Source organism: Thermobia domestica, chromosome 10 (genome assembly GCF_964235325.1).
Source record: "Thermobia domestica chromosome 10, izTheDome1.hap1.1, whole genome shotgun sequence".
NCBI classification, from domain to species: Eukaryota; Metazoa; Arthropoda; class Insecta; order Zygentoma; family Lepismatidae; genus Thermobia; species Thermobia domestica.
This window is the reverse complement of record NC_137463.1, coordinates 33,216,014-33,233,382: the sequence shown is the minus strand read 5'-3', so window position 1 is coordinate 33,233,382 and position 17,369 is coordinate 33,216,014. Positions and strand designations below refer to the sequence as shown.

General features: G+C 37.1%; 1 protein-coding gene across 6 annotated transcripts in view; it reads left to right on the top strand.

The window, feature by feature from the left end:
- Positions 1-17,369, top strand: part of LOC145662414 (USP6 N-terminal-like protein) — a 318,623-nt gene that overhangs the window by 271,245 nt on the left and 30,009 nt on the right. For 3 of the 6 annotated variants that reach the window (XM_081727965.1, XM_081727963.1, XM_081727964.1), the window contains 2 exons: positions 2,060-2,525; positions 15,663-15,725. In XM_081727965.1, coding sequence (XP_081584091.1) covers positions 2,060-2,525; positions 15,663-15,725 — 529 coding nt within the window. The remainder of the gene's footprint in view (positions 1-2,059; positions 2,526-15,662; positions 15,726-17,369) is intronic. The other 3 variants (XM_081727967.1, XM_081727969.1, XM_081727968.1) reach the window with 3 other exon arrangements.

Sequence of the window (17,369 nt, the reverse complement as noted above, 5' to 3'; positions counted from 1 at the left end):
TAGAGTACCTTACTCTTCCAAACTCGCCTCTAAAGAATTTTTCGAAAATAAAGGCTCCCTTTCTCTTAAAAATGGTAAATTATTCAGCCCATTCCTACAGATTCTTACACAATCAAAAGAATTACATTTACAGAAATTTGATATTTTATAACTTTTCATCCAACTAACTCCACCTTTTATGTTATTCGCCAGCTCTGTATCTAAGCGTGATGAGCGGCCTATAACCGTATAGAGATCCCAGTAACAACATTAATAAAAGTTTCATTCACAGCAGTTTTTGAGTGTAATAAGCTAACACACTTCACCTTGTAATGTTTTATACACAGAGTAATTCTTATAGAACCTGTCCGGCAAAATGAGGTACAATATAAAATGTACCTTCTAGATAGTAATATAATTTGCGTAAGACTTACCTTGAATTGTGTTACGTTTATTGGAACCACAACAGATGTAAAAGTGTGCACAGTTTTCATCAAGGCACACCACTACCTCCTTTTACATACTCTCTGTCATTTGCTGCAATATTTCTTCGGCAGTGTCCCTGAATTCAACCAAAATGTTGTCCATTAACTGTTGTAAGGTACGGAGTTGTTTTTTAGTAAACCCTATAGAAAGAAACCCAGGCTACTCAGGTCGGGGAATCTTGGGGCCACAACTTTGTAGAAATGAGACGGTTGGAGAAAAACCTCTCAATCAGTTTCATGTCCTTGAATTATGATGCAATCTGTCGGACCATCTGCACCCATTGGACTCTTCAAGATTCACGGATTTTGACCGATAATATACGTCAACTGTGTAATTACTAGTAAATTCATCGGACCGGTTCTATAAGAATCACTCTCATGTAGTTCACAGGCAATATAAAATGCCTTTCAAATAACTTGCATGATTCATTAAAATTATAGAAACATTTGGAGAAGAGTAAGAAGTGAATACTTTTGTATCTAACAATTTAAGGCTTATATACGTAGATGGTTCAAATTTGGAATAAGACTGATGTGTCATAATGTACCAGTGACGCAAGGAGGGAGACCCGGGTCTCAACCTCCACCTTAGAGCAAGATATGTATACGGGGTGTTTCAAAACAACGACAACGTTTGGGAGGTGATTCCTGACACGAAGATAAGACAAAAAGTGTAGACCAACCTAGGTGCAGAAGTCCGTCATTTCGAAGTTACAGGCTACCGAAAACATGAAAAAATGAATTTTAAAGGTCCTAGCTCCAATGCTATAGGACCTAGCGTAGTCGGATCAAGACTTCACTTAGGAACGAATATGTTCACTATCCAAAAATACGTGTTCCAGAATCCTGCGGTACTCACGCAACAATGTTTATAGAGAGAGTTTCGGTACAGGCATATAATTTGAAGTACTCACCCATAACCTCTACAAAAATTGTTGCGGAAGTACCGCAGGATTCTGGTCCTAAGTGAAGCTTTGACGTGATTACGGGTGTTGGAGCTATAAACCTTTAAATTTCATTTTCTCATGTTTTCGGCAGCCTATAACTCCGAAATAACGGACTTCTGCATCTAAGTTGGTCTACACTTTTTGTCTTATCTTAGTGTCAGGAATCACCTCCCAAACGTTGTCGTTGTTTTGAAACACCCCGTATACATATCTTGCTCCCAGGTTTGTTCTGCACTCAGGTTTGTCCATACTCTTTGTATTATCATGGTGTCAGAAATTACCTCCTAAACATTGTCGGTGTTGTTTTGAAACACCCTCTATGTACCATATATATATATGAAATTATATGAACCTGGGACCTTGAACCTCTCTCCCCCTTGATGAGATTGTGCGTACACTACTACAATCTTTAAAATGTATTATGTATTTCGTTTCCGAGATAAACAGTGCTAACAGTAAACGACTGAATAGCAAATGATCCTTTCTTTTGCCTGTTCTGTTTTTGGAACTTACACGCCTTAGCTCTCAGGTACAGATTTTATAGTACTGAAACATTTTAGCTTCAGATATATTCTTTTCATATTTTAGTAAGGTTAAAAATATATTTTTCGTATTAATGCTTAAAGCAAACTCTGTTCTTTGTTTCAGGTTCCGTTTACTTTGACGCTACGTGTGTGGGATATTTATTTGCTGGAAGGAGAGAGAGTTCTAACGGGAATGGCTTACAACCTATTAAAAATGCACCGTCGGACGTTATCTCGGATAGGGATGGACGAGATTCTGCAGTTTCTTCAAGTAAAATTAGAACACGATTTCGGTTTTGACGACGACACAGTTATTTCAAACCTGGAGAAAAGCATGGACGAGTTGCGAAAGCAGAAATTGGACTATCCAGGTCCTCCACCGTCACATGAACTTCCACAGCGGCCTTTTGGTTTATTTACGGAACCTACGTTCGAACAAAAGGTTGGCCGAAGGACTGAATTTAGTGAGGCTGAGCATGCGGCACGAGACAGCGTGATTCTTCGAAGGGATACAGCGGTTGAGCTTGCCACAGCAAGCAACGGACACCAAAGGGATTCTCGCATCTCTATTGGAGAAGGTGGGTTACGGGGTAAGTGGTGCGTGTTGTTTCCCTTAGCACCCACTACTCAAAAAAATGCTTTGCATGTATATTACGCTCTTTTAACTTGTGTTAAAAATAATATGTTTCATTTTCTTAGAAATATTACTTAATCGTATAGAGAAAATGTAAATTATCGCTAATTACTTACCTCTGAATGCATCTTACATTTTTAAAAGCTCTGTACAGTTTCAACAAGTCCTCTCGTCTTCTTCGGTGACTTCGAAATTCTTACTATAAAGTTGTATCGTATATTAAGACAGAACGATGACATCTTGTACTATTTACCGGTACTAGGTATTTTTCAATCATCAGCAATCCAGTATTTTTCATCTTCAGAATGCTACTTTTAAAAATGACGAAATAGTCACCATGTACTGTTTACCGTATTGCTCAGATGAAGAATGGAGTTACACTTCTTAGTTGAAGATGACAAGTAACAAATCTTCTAACATTAAGTGTTAAATTTTATAGAAGTAAATGTTTCATTTTATATTTTTACAAGCAACCAAGTTCCAGTAAATACTGCAAGATGACATTGATCCGTCACAATATGTGATGTAAGTTTACTGTAAGAATTTCGAAGCCCCGAGGAAGACAAGAGGACTTGTCGAAACTGTACGGAGTTTTTAGAACTGCAAAATCCATTCAAAGGTAAACATTTCCATACAGTAAATAGATGTCATTTTTTTCTTAGCGAATCCGCCAGCTGAAAGTATTTACAGTAGCTAAAATATTTTCTATTCCTCATCTACTCAGGTCGTCTGTAACAGGAGAATAATTTAAGATAAAAGCAGAGGAAAACTTATCATAAAGCGATTTGGAAGAAGGGTATTGGTATCTTCATGTAAATATAGTAGTTTACATAGCTTTTAATTTCGGATTTTTCATTTATTTCCGTATTCTTTTACTTGTTTCTATATTGATTACCTTCCGTTCATTTGTGTTACTTTTCGTTACCGACGACCTGAGCAGGTGAACTGATGAAAATGTTTTAGCTACATTAAGAGGATTAAAAGATACACTTTCATGTTTTGTTATATTAATTTCATGCTTATTTCAACACACACAGACCTACATTCAATTTCAGAACAGTGGATCAGTCATAAGTTCAGAAATTCGTTTCCTAAAGTAAAAAAATGCAATTACGTGCAGCACAATTTGAGCGTGTAAAATTAAAGGTAATTAAAGATAGAAATAGTCTTTAAAAAAGTGTGATTTTCAGTTAGTATCGTTGGAAACTAATGTACTTGAATAATCATTTTTCTATTGGACGTAAATGATGTTTTCAGATTTGCACCGAGTTTATGTTTAGTGTAATTAGGGAAAGTAACTAAAGAGGAGCAGAAAAAACAAAAATTAGAAATAGGATCTTCATTTTGTAAGTGTTAGTGCAGAGTTCCCACAGACCTGAAAAATCAAGGAACGTCAGGAAATTTGATTTTTGTCAGGGAAGTTATCGAAAAGTTGTTTAATGTTAGGGAAATCAAGTAGTCGTTCTCGATAAGAAAGGCAACTTTGAAGTAGGGTTATTTGAGATTTAGAGATCATGCAATACAACAATATAGAATATAACTGGTTATAGATGCATTAAGTTATATCAAGGTGTGTTGTGTCATGATTTGTGGTTAGGTTTCTAACTCTAAAATCAGTTGAGCTACAGCATCTTGAATCCCTTAACAGGGTTCCCACTCGTCCTGGAAATCCTGGAAAACATGAAAATGTCCTTGAATTGAGAAGTTTGATGTAATAAGGACGTAAGCGAGTTTACGCCCTTTTTGCATCAAACGCATTTGTGGCTTTTGCGATGCTTGTTTAGCCTCCTGGTAACATTTCAAATCAATATCGGAATAAAATACTGCACATTACATTGTTTTATGTAAGAAAACAAACACTACTTAAATTTTCAACATCGTTTTTCTCCAACTGCATGTTTCAGACTTACGCCCATATTGCATGAAACTCCTCAATTCATTTTGTCCTGGAAACATCCTGGAAATGTCATTGAAAATGCATTTTCGTCCTTGAAATTTACAGAAATACTGAATGTCAGATTTTTCCATTCCTAGCTAAAGATCTGTATGAAGTTGAAATGAAAGTGGCATGCATAATCATCCAGAAATCTGTTCTTAGGACATTGTCTTCTGCTGTTAAACTATCACAATTCACCCCATCAAAGAGCAACATAATGAGTGCATCAAACGTGCACTTGGGATTTTCAACTTCACAAAGTCTCCGTAGTGCGTGCAAAGAGAGAAACGTTACTGAAGTTTAAAAAAAAAAAAAAAAATCTCCAGGTTAGTGTTGAATGCGAGACATTCCTGTCCAAATTGCTGTTGTATGTCATACAGAAGAGTCCACTGAAATGTAAGCTTGTGAGAGACCTTACATGCCTAGATCCAGATAATGTGTCATCCATAAAGTTTTGTGGTATCCTTCAGTCACTGTTCAAGAAGAAATGGGCTTATGGAAAATTTACTGAGCAGTTTAAAGATGCACTTGTTGGGTATAAGTTGGACCCTGAGAGGCTGGTTTGTTTTTACACAAAACTGTTGGATGGTTCGGAAGAACTTAAAGATTTGTTGTTAATCATAAAGAAGCTTCTGGTTTTGTCTCATGGACAGCCTGCTGTCGAACAGGGCTACAGCATAAATAAAGATCTGCTTGTTGAAAATGTAAAGGAGAAATCATTAGTCCGTTTGAGATTGGTGTAGATAACATTTCGCATAAAGACTTTACTTCAATCAACATCACGAAAGAAATGCTGCATTATGCCTTCCATGCAAGGCAGCGCTATATGACAGAGCTGGAGAAAATGAGGACTGTTGAAAGAGAAAGTCAAGTGCAGAGCCAGAGGAAAGATATAAGTGAAAGTGTACAGCAGCCGCAGAGAAAGAAAAGAAAATTGATAGAAACAAGTGAAGCTTTGAAGACTGAAGCAAAGCAGCTTGCACACGAAGCAGAGCAGAAGCCTTGCTTTACTTTATTGATAAAATCTAATGCTATCTGTAGAGCAGCTTCGCTAAAGAAGAAAGAGATTTTGTCTATAGATGAGGAAATCACACAACTCCATACTCAGTTGAAAAACTTGTAATATAATTCCTTCCCCCCCCCCCCCCTAATTATATCTGTCACACTGTCACGCAATGAAGATAGCATGTACGAAAAATAGATTTTTGTTGTTTGTAAATTTGTTCGGTGCACAATTAAAATGTCATGTGGAAAGAATGAAAATACATGTGCTGGATGTGGATGGATCGGGTGGCTTACGTATAACGGAAGTTGGAAGGCGGAAAAAAAAAGCTCCGCTTTGTATATTTAATTAGTGTGTATTAATACTCTACTTGCATTAATATTCACTGCATAAGCTACTGTATTTTTCATTTCACTGTTGTAAGTATTGAACCTACAGTTGCAATTCTGTTATACCTTCCTGTGTCGGAATCCTGGAAAATTGATGATTCGTCCTGGAAACGTCCTGGAAATTTTGGGGGGAAAGAGAGTGGAAACCCTGCTGATATTATTGATATAACAAAACAATTTACAATATAGCAGTAACCATGTACCATTAGTATAAAAATAACCAAGAAAGTTCTGTCGCGTTTTGTGGAGGTCTGTGATCAATTGGTCCTCACACTGTGAGTTGAATACGAATAGATATAAGACGAAAGTCAGTTGTTGGTGTGGGTATGTCCAACATACTACCTGGTTGCGGCAGTTCAGTTACACTGTGAGCTTGCGTAAGGACAGAGTGAACATGGGACCTCCACAGAGCGTCATAAGAGCGTGTATGCTGTACGAGTTCAAACGGATCAAACGCCGCTGCAGCGGTTCGGAAGATATGCTAGGCCTTTGCTGAAGATGTAGTGACTACGCGGAAAGTGCAGCGGTTGTTTAACAAGGACGGTGACGAAACACCCTAAGACACACCACGTGCGGAAGACCAACACATGTACAAAATGAAGTTCTTCAGGCAGCAATTGAGGAGAATAATGGCCAGACATGTAAGGAAGTGGGACTACAATTCAATGTGAGTAGAGGAACCATTCGGCAGCACCTCCAACTTTGGGAAGCACTACAAGTTGGGTTGATGGATCCCACATGATTTGATTCCGGGCCAGAAGGCAACGCGAGCAGACACTTGTGTTTCTTTGCTGTCTCGTCTGAGAAAGGAGCCATTTCTGGACAGGGTGTTGACATGTGATGAGAAGCTCCTATACGAAGCTTCACGGCGCCGTCATTATTGGTTAGCATCCCATGAACTGGTTCCAAAACAGCCGAAACCAGCACTGCACCAGAAAAGGTACTTCCTGTGTGCTTGGTGGACTGCTCGCGGAATCATGCATCAGGAACTGCTAGTAGCTGGTCAGAGCATCAGTGCAACTGTGTACTGTCAGCAGTTGAGCCGTGTTCAAGAAAAACTCAAAACTCTGGATCCAGCACTTCTGAATCGCAAAGGGGTCCTCATATTACATGACAACGCTAAACCCCACGCGGCTAGGATGACCCGGGGCACCATTCAGCGCCTTGGATGAAAACACCATTGCATCCGCCATACTTCTCGGGCATTACATCATCCGATTATCACCTGTTCAAATTCCTTGGACAATCATCTTAGAGGACGCCAGATCAAATCCCTAGTTGAAGTGCAAAATGCACTTGATACCTTCTTCGCTTCACGGCCCACCAAGTTCTACCGCGATGGAATCCATGGCCTTCCAGAACGTTGGCAGAAAGTCGTCGATGCTGATGGGGACTATTTTTGATATTCCAGGTGCGTCTTAGGTGACATATCGATGTTCGAAAGTAGTGGTTGGTGAAAAAGCGACAGAACTTTTTTGGTTGTCTTTATAGTATTCAATAAATGCTGTTCGTTATTGTTTTTGTTTATATATATCGGTACATTAATAATAATAAATACAATGTAATTGATACCATATGTATATTTTTAAGTACTAAATATACATATATCATGTATGTGAGTATTATTTTTTCTTTTTGGGAAATGGGTTTAAAATATTAAAATCACTGTAATAAAACGTAAAATACAGGCTAGGACTAGGAGGGTATCAAAAAGTCACTTTGCGCGGGTGAAAATTTTGCCTTGGTCCGCCCTTGATCGAAAGTTGATCATTGCAACGGTTATCTACGTAGTTATGGTCTGATCTGGAACAGTATATCCCTATAGTCAATAAGGGATTTAAAAAAAAAAAAAAAAAAGCATTAACAGTTCTACCTATGATAAGTTTAACTTTTTGTTTTCGTCTGTATAATGTTTGTGTATGCCACTAGTGGTATTCATATATTCTTCATAAATCCACAAGTAACGTAAAAAATATACAAAATAAGTGAGGCTAATTAAAAACTATTTTAAAGCAATTTATATCTAAACTAATTTATATACAAGCTTTTCTAAGTGGTTCCTGTTTCTTGGATATCCAACATATGAAAATCAAGATATGTTGCTTAGCTATGAATGAGTTGAACGGAAACTTTATTACTCTAGTATTATTTTCTGGATTTATTAAATACCATAAGTAATCACACCATTCTGACAATTTCTACAAATCTTACTAAGGTACAAACTGAATTATTGAGTGTAAATTGTGCGAACATGTGTTGTTTAGAAAGAAAGAAAAAAAAAACTAGCATCTTTGCGGAATCTGTTAAACATACAACTGTATAGTAGTAGAAGTACTATTTCTATTTACAGCTTGGAAGATTTCTGAACTCCGTAGACGCACCTTAGATCCTCGCTTTTCCAATTCCTCTTATCCTTCCTCTCGCCTTATTGTTGAAAATGAAGTGGCACCTTTTAAGTTAGAACTAAGGAGGAAAGTTTGGACATTACCTAGAGAGAATAAAAGTGACTGGAATTATTTAAAACACAGCTGTGAATGTAATGTTTGAAAAGTATATTTTAATATACCTGCATATAGAGAAAAGACTATATTTATATAATATAGAGATGAAATAAGTGTAACAAATGTTGTTGTGTTTTTCGGAATAATATCATAATCTGTATAATCAGTGATTACTGGTGTACCTATTTAGTAAAAAACATAGTTGGAAAGTTGTCTAGTATTTTGTTCTAAAGATAGATAGATAGATAGATATAGATATATATATAATCATCTAAGAAAAGATTAAAGTTGCATCAGGTTAATACAAAGAAAATAATGTCTTCCAACCGCTTACTTAGAAAACAGATATACAGATATACAGAAAACATACTCCAGTGTGCGTGACATACTGGCTAATGATACGAGTACAGTCTCAAGTGAACAATGGAAAGAAAGATCTATTGTGTTCATTCAGCTACCCGTACTGGGAGTGTTCGGGGTTTTCTGAAGTGAAAACAGTCGAAAATAACGACGCACCATGAATACATCTTCGTTCTATGATAGCTAAAAGGTTAGAAACTATACACAGATACCTATTAATGTAATGAAAACACCTGAAAAAAGTATTTAATATTAAATTTCCGTATAAGCAGTTATACAATATAAATTTTACGATTATTTTGTACTGGTATTTACAGCCTCTCATTCAAGAGTAGTATTAATCAGCTTCTAAATCAATATGTGCTTACAAGAACCTACTATGGCAATTGCCATTACTTTTCTAGGTTAGCTAGCTGATTATAGAACTTCTTATATTTGGTCTAGGAATTAATTCGTGCGGTTGGTACGCACACATTGAAGCTGTAGTACAAACACAAAATACATAAATACCTTAAGAAAAATATTGTCCATCGCTAGCCACCACTTTCGCCCATCTGTCAGGCAATGTACGGATTCCGTGGCGAAAGAAGTCCTCATCCTTGGAAGCGATCTAGTCAGAGACCCATGTTTCGATATCTTCTGAAGAAGTAAACCGCTGTCCAATCAAATCGTTGTTCATGCAATCGAACAAGTAGTAGTCCAAAGGAGCAACGTCTGGTGAATACGGCGGGTGGGGTAAAACTTCCCATCCGACATTTTCTAAATAGGTTTTGACCGGTTTTGCGACATGTGGGCGAACGTTATCATGTTGAACAATAAGTTTATCATGTCTGTTCTCCCATTCTGGTCGTGTTCTGGCCAGAGCTTGCTTCAAACGCATTAATTGTCGTCGATAACGTTCTCCATTCATAGTTTCACCCGATTGCAGCAGCTCATAGTACACCACACCTTTCATATCCCACCATATGCACAGCATAACCTTTGCACAGTGAATATCTCGTTTTGGTTGTGATGACCTGGTTCACCTGGTTTCACCCAGGCCTTTTTTCGTTTAGGGTTCTCGTAATGGATCCACTTCTCATCACCCGTAATAATTCGATGCAGAAACCCCTTTCTGCTCTGTCGTTGAAGCAGCAATTCGCAAATGGTTTTTCGTCTTTCAACGTCTCTGTCTTTCAATTCATGTGGAACCCAATGTGACATCTTTTGAATCATTCCCATGGCTTTCAAGCGTTTGGAGACTGTTGTTTGATCAACGCCTAATGCTGCTGCAAGTTGCTCCTGCGTTTGACACGAATCCTGCTCGAGCAATGCTGTCAATTCTTCGTCTTGAAATTTTTTTGGCTGTCCAGCTCGCTCTTGGTCTGCCAAGCCGAAATCACCCCTTCTAAACCGTGCAAACCACTTCTGACACGTTCGCTCAGCTAGAGCATGGTCACCATACACTTCCACCAAAATACGATGACTTTCAGTCGCACTTTTCTGCATGTTAAAGTAATGCAGCAGGACACCCCGCAAAAACACTTTATCAGGCACAAATTGCGCCATGTTCACTTAACTACAAACTGGTGTTGTTGACGCTTTAATCCAGTGCCCTATACTACGAACGATACGCGATGACAGGGGTTTGCAACACATGTGTGGATACACGGAACTGTGGGACGCTCCGTTCGTTGCGCCATCTCTTGTCCACCCGCACGAATTAATTCCTAGACCAAATACCTTTGCAGACAATGAGAATATGAACCTAATGAACTCTATTCACAGATCATTCCAATCTTCTTTCCAAAACTTTGGAATGCAATCAAAACTTGGGATTGTTGAATAATTATCAAAATTATACGCCTTTGCTTAAACACTGTCTCCAATTTCACACCATTCCGTATGTGGTGAGAAACGGACCGATCTGTTCAATTAAATATATTACTTTAAAATGGAAATTTTACTTTTAAGTTTGGGCGACTCGTTACTGCAAATTCTTCACATCTATTTAATTTGTCACCTGTACAATATTTAGTAAATATTAGCGTTATTCAAGTTTCCAATGAGATGCTTTCAATATAACTTTTTTCATTTATTATTATTATTAATAATAACTATTACCACATTCTCATTATATTTCGATGATTGTAAAATTGACCATCTGAAATCTAATATTTACTTCCAACCTATAATTTCATAAACCTTCAAACACCTACATTTATTTTACCCTTTCGAATTCTATTTTTGTAACTTTCCGCTTAAAAATATAATAAAATAAATTACAAGGGTTAATAAGCTAGCTACTATGTTGAACGATATAGGCGACGAGGTGAATTCTGTACCATATTAAACCTTGAGAAGATCTATGTTTTAAATAATGATAATAATATATTCTTGCAGTATTAGGAAATATTTTACGAAGTTTTAAACGAACGCTTTTAAATGTACATTATAGACTCCATCGAATTCCCGAAGCTACATGACACGACTTAAAATCATTAAAAATGGAAAAGAGGCGAATAGAATCTGTCAGCAGGTCCAGTGGATAATATAAAAATGAGCCCTGATTTAATTTTTCTTCGTGTCGATTAAGTAGGAATAGGAACTCGTGTTATTTGTGTGTCAGATATCCATCTGTGGGGTTCCGCTTTAATTTAGGGGAAAAAAAAAAAACTTCAAATCGTTACCTTACAATACGACCTGTTACTACATTACTAGATGTACTTTGGCTTCCGATATTATCCACTTTCATTCCATTCCGCTCGTTACATTCGTTTTACCTGGTATCGCCTTCGCGGTATCTTACACTTAGTTCATAATGCTGCTTTAGGTTCGATGGTATTTCCCTATCCGCCACCTGGAAAGGCACCTGATGAGAATCCAACAACTCTCCCAGAACTTTCAACCGTTATTTCTTGTATATGATTTGATATTCAAAGTTGATTTTATACAGAAATGATAATTTTAAGCATATTTGATGATGCAGGTATATTTATATGGATTACGAAATAAACAATAGCACTCGTACAATTATGTTTTAGTAAGACGTCAAGCTCTGTTTTAGTGAGACATAAAGCCCTTTCCGTTGGTCTAGTGTCTAGTGCGCGCACCTTCGGTACACAGGGTTCCGGATTTGAATCTCGGTGGGAGAACCTTCAAAAAGTTGTATGCATTACAGTGGTTTGGATTCCACTTTAAACTGTAGGTGTAAGGCATATATATATATCCTCGCTATATTCATTCCAGACCAACCAACAGAATGAGACGTAAATGAATTCTTGAATATTTATAGTGAATTTTATGCATATGTAGATATATATTGGAAACTGTCAGGAGCCAAACAATGGAAGCTAGTAAGAAGTGTTAAAAACGTGGTCTGGAAAAGTAAATAAAGTGTACGTAGTTTGCAAAAAGTCTATTAGGCTTTGTGACGCAGAATGTATTTTTAAACCATTTGTCCAACACATTTTAAAGCATAACAATTAGATAAAGTATGGAAACATCCATCACATACTACATTGTTCCGCAAGAGATTTTAGGTAGGATTCTAAAACATTTAAAACTTACTAATCATATGCGAAATGTGAAATCTTTCAAATTGAGATGTTGCATGTTTTAAATTGTCACCATAATATCTCATATTCAAACCGTAGTTTGCATATAATTACCTTTGCTAGAGCGTGAATTAATATCCATCTTTGACCTCAGAAGTCCGCTGCCAAAATAGAATCTGCCATTAAGCCTTTTCTGTGTCACATCAATTCAGAAAACGATTACTCATCTTTCTATGACCCATTTTGTATTAGTTTCGTACGTTTCGTGGTGTATGTAAGGATTTTGTACTTAGAATCATATAGAACCCGCGCGTGTTTTCCTTATATGAACTAATCACTAGCCATTATCACTTCATGTAAGAGCAACTTTTAAGATTGATTGGTATGCGAAGTACAGAGGTTTAAAATGTTTTAGTGGTTGAATATTGCATATGATTAGAAAAAAGAAATTTCGATGTGGGCATACAAAAATTTAAATATGCATAAGGTATGTACAGTATAAAAGCATCATTATTAACGTATTATTAGACACACAAAGTAAGCTTCATGGAAGCTTTCAGTTGCTATGATCGTCGTCGAATTCACAAAGAAGGGAAGTTAAATAGGAAGAAAGAGGAGAAAAATTCAGTTTTAAATTTTTGCAGCCATGTTGTTTTACGATAAATGGTCATGATGATGTCAATTCACGAAAAAATAAATAAAGGAGTATTAGTGACAAAAAGCACGTTGCTATTACAAGGTATCACTAACCACGGAAATTCGCTATTTAGTGTTTATACTAATTTGTTTTAGCTACATGTTTGGTAATAAACGTAACATTTGAAAACATTTGAATAAAGTGTTGCGTGTGTTGAAAGTTTTGACTATACATAAAGGTTATCGTGATGTGGATTTGTGGGGGGAGGAAGAGGAGTTAAACAGTGGTCCTAAATGCTTTGTCTAATGGACTGAGATGGGTGAAAATGTGATTACCATCAAATCGTATCAGTGATACATGATCAGCATGGATGCAAGATAGAAAAGAGCTCATGAAACAAAAAAATAAAATAATAAGAGTTAATGTACACAATTGTAATGTACAATGGGTGCATTCAAGGATAACGATGATACGATCAAGGTATTTTACTTCCGTATCTTCAGAAATGTAATTCATCGTGAAGTCGTTAAATTATGTAACTTTATCTATTAATTTCCGTGCTAGCTCTCCACCAAACTTCTAGTAATTCATTCGTTCTTTCTATTTCGTTTACATTAAGTCTTTCCTCTTTTTCTCTAAAACCTACTCTCCGGTCTAGTTTTAGGGAGGCACGGTGGCTCAGTAGTAGAGCGCTTACTTCTGCTGCGTGGGATTCCTGGTTCGATCCCCGGAAAAGTCAGTTTGTGGTGGGCAACATCGTGTATGTGGATTTTATAAGGCTACTCCCGTTTCCTCCCACTTTCTTCCTCCACCAATTCTTCCATCATCATTCTTTTGCTTTAATCATCGTCTCCTTTAGCCTAAAGGGATTCTTTTGCTTTAATCATCGTCTCCTTTAGCTAAAGGGATTCTTTTGCTTTAATCATCGTCTCCTTTAGCCTAAAGAGATTCTTTTGCTTTAATTATCGTCTCCTTTAGCCTAAAGGGATTCTTTTGCTTTAATCATCGTCTCCTTTAGCTAAAGGGATTCTTTTGCTTTAATCATCGTCTCCTTTAGCCTAAAGAGATTCTTTTGCTTTAATCATCGTCTCCTTTAGCCTAAAGGGATTCTTTTGCTTTAATCATCGTCTCCTTTAGCCTAAAGAGATTCTTTTGCTTTAATCATCGTCTCCTTTAGCCTAAAGGGATTCTTTAGCTTTAATCTTCGTCTCCTTTAGCCTAAAGGGATTCTTTTGCTTTAATCTTCGTCTCCTTTAGCCTAAAGGGATTCTTTTGCTTTAATCATCGTCTCCTTTAGCCTAAAGGGCGTAATCGTGGGACGTTGAACTGAAAGATTTCATTTTTGCCAGTCTAGCTTTAGTATATTATCCTCTTCCAGACCGTTCGTCTTGCCAATCCAATTTAATTTGCTGTAATTCGCAAGTAATACATTTATAATAAACCAAGAGTTAAACAATGTATGTATAAAGAACAATACCAGTGAGAGTTTCCAGACATTTAACTCTTTGTACAGCTATGCCACTGGCTTCCTGGCGTAGGTCCTGTAGTTCAGATCCCATGTTAAGTTATGTCTGATACAGCGTCTGTGGTAAAAGAAACGCTAAAACTCAAATCAAATCAACCAATTCAACACTGCCAAGCTGATACATGTTCTTCATATGCATGGTGGAATTATATTAAAATATAGTGAGAAAATATATGTATCGGTTGGCAATATTAATGGACAGATGTCAAGGACTACATTTTGAAAATGATCATGTTTGACTCGTAACAAACATATCACACCAATTTTCATGGTGGTATTTTTTGAACAGATCTGGTGATAACCTACTTTCAACTGACTTATATCCTAAACTATTTTCTTTTGTGGACCTATGTTTATCAGTTTTTATTATTATTATTATTATTATTATTATTATTATTATTATTATTATTATTATTATTATTATTATTATTATTATTATTATTATTATTATTGCTATTATTATATCTGTCCTTAAAGTGTCTCACATGTTACGATTTATCCAGTATATCTGGTACTGTAAAATATATAATTCTGTGCTGAAGCTAAAGTGTCTAAGTTGGTTCTGTAATCAACAAGTAAAATAAGGTGCTAACCAGATACTTTGTACATTCCGTAATGCAATTATATACAAGGTGTCTCAAATATCCTCTGACATAGGGTAACTCTGTTATTGTTCGAGTGGAAACTGTCTCCAAATATGATGTTTTCGATCTAAAGTAAAGGAATTTTTTAAATCGGAAGAGCCGTTTGGGCTGTACACTCTTTATGCGCCCAATGTTAAATGAAAATGCAACGTTGCCATTTACCTGGACCCACAACATAAGTGAATGAAGTTACTGTTTGAAATAGGGGCTGGCCATCGACACGTTAGTGTAAAAGACAGTAACTTCATTCACTTGTGATGTGGGTCCAGATAAATGGCAACGTTGCATTTTCATTTAACATTGAGCGCATAAAGAGTGTACAGCCCAAACGGCTTGTCCGATTTAAAAAAAATCCTTCACTTTAGATGGAAAGCTTCATATTTGGAGACGATTTTCCCTAACATTTTGTTGTAACTCTGATAATAACAGAGTTACCCTATATCAGGACTTTTGAGACACACTGTACATGTTTAAAATCCAGTTTAGGTTTTTGCTTTTGTGTGTAATAATTATCTAGTTTGTGTGGTTAATAACATGTAATTGTTGCTGGCTTTGTTCCTAGAGTCTGAATCAAAGACGAAGGACCAACAGGGCTTCCATAATGGTTCAGTGCAGATGATTGAAGGTATTTGAACAACATCGGAATGCCTTTAGGATGAATTTAGTCTTGGTTAATCATATTGGAAATTTCAGCCCAGCCTTTATTTTGTAATGCACATCTTAAAACCAATTTAAAGTCTGTCTTAATAGTATCTAGTCATATTATAAATTCCGTTACAAAGTTTAGACAAGGGTGGCAACACTGAATGCGTGCACTGTTTGAGCAGTATCATGGTGTGTTTGGATATGGTAACTGAAAGGTGAATTGCACTGCGAGTCAAATGGAGTGGGGTGTATACGAAAAAGGGTGTGGCAGTAATCGCATTGCACAAAGTTGGAAAATCATCATACGACATTTTCAGAACCCTGAAAAAGCTGAAAGCCAGCATGATGTTCGTACATCAGACCATAAACCGATAAAGTGAAACAAGGAGAACTGAGGACCGGCCCAGGAAAGGCAGATCTCGCAGTGTGAGGAACCAGACAGTTGTGGAAGCTATGGCGGTGCGCAGCCGACGAAATCTTTTGAGGAAACGATCAGTGGTAGTTCACGATCTGAATATGTCAAAAAATGTCGATGTCACGTGTGTTCAGAAATGACCTAGGACTCAGAGCTTATCGGCGAAATATTAGTTACTTCCTCACTCCACAGCTGAAGGTCGGTCCAGCGGGAGCCAAAAGCAAAACGACCCATCAACGTTACGGAAATTGCAGCCACAGGAAAATCTTTTGAAGGCTTTTAGTCTTCAAAACAATTCTGTTTATGCTTCAACATCCCGAAACTCATGAAAACATGCCACGGATCCTTGGAGACCATTATCGTGCTTTAATGATGGTTTGGTAGAGGGTATCCTACGATGACACAACTGATCTCCACTCGTGGTGTGAACATGGTTGTGAAAACATCCGCAACAGTGTACCAAGCGACAGTGTTGGAGCCACTTGTGAAAACGTTGACCCGCACTATGTTCAACAATGAGTAGTGGAGCTTCCAGCAGGAGTAAGCACTGTTCCACAAAGCTGAGATCACACAGAAGTGGCTTCAGAGAAATGTGCTTCATTTCATTGCTTCGGCTGATTGGTCCTCCAACAGCCCCGACCTTAGACCATTGGACTACAAGTTGTGGTCCATTTTGGAGGACGTGGTCTATAGGAAGAGGCATCCAAACCCTGCGAGTCTCAAGCGTTCTTTTGGGAAGACAGTGGCGAAAGTTTCCCTAATTTTTGTGAAGGCAGGAACGTATGTGCTGAGATCGATAACTTACCTCAGAGACTTCGGGCCTGTGTGAAGGCCAGAGGTGGTCATTTTGAATAATAATTGGTGGTCTGTGTTGATATGATTTGTACCTTTGCGACGTCCAAATATTAATACAGTAGCTGTGCCTGTAGTTCATTTTTAACTTTGTACCAGAATTTATGATATGACTAGATATTTATTCTAATGATTGAATGAGAATACTCCAGCTCTATTATTTGCATAAAACTCAGCATGAAGCATGTTTAATTCTAGTTTCTTTTTGTCAGTCGTTGCTTTATATTCCTTTACTTTAGTCTATCCCGTTGTTTTGTATGAAATAAATTAATGTTACTATAATGTCATGAAGGATTGCGAGGACACACAAACTTAAATGTTCTTACTTTTGCTCCTCCAAATTATATAGATCCTTCA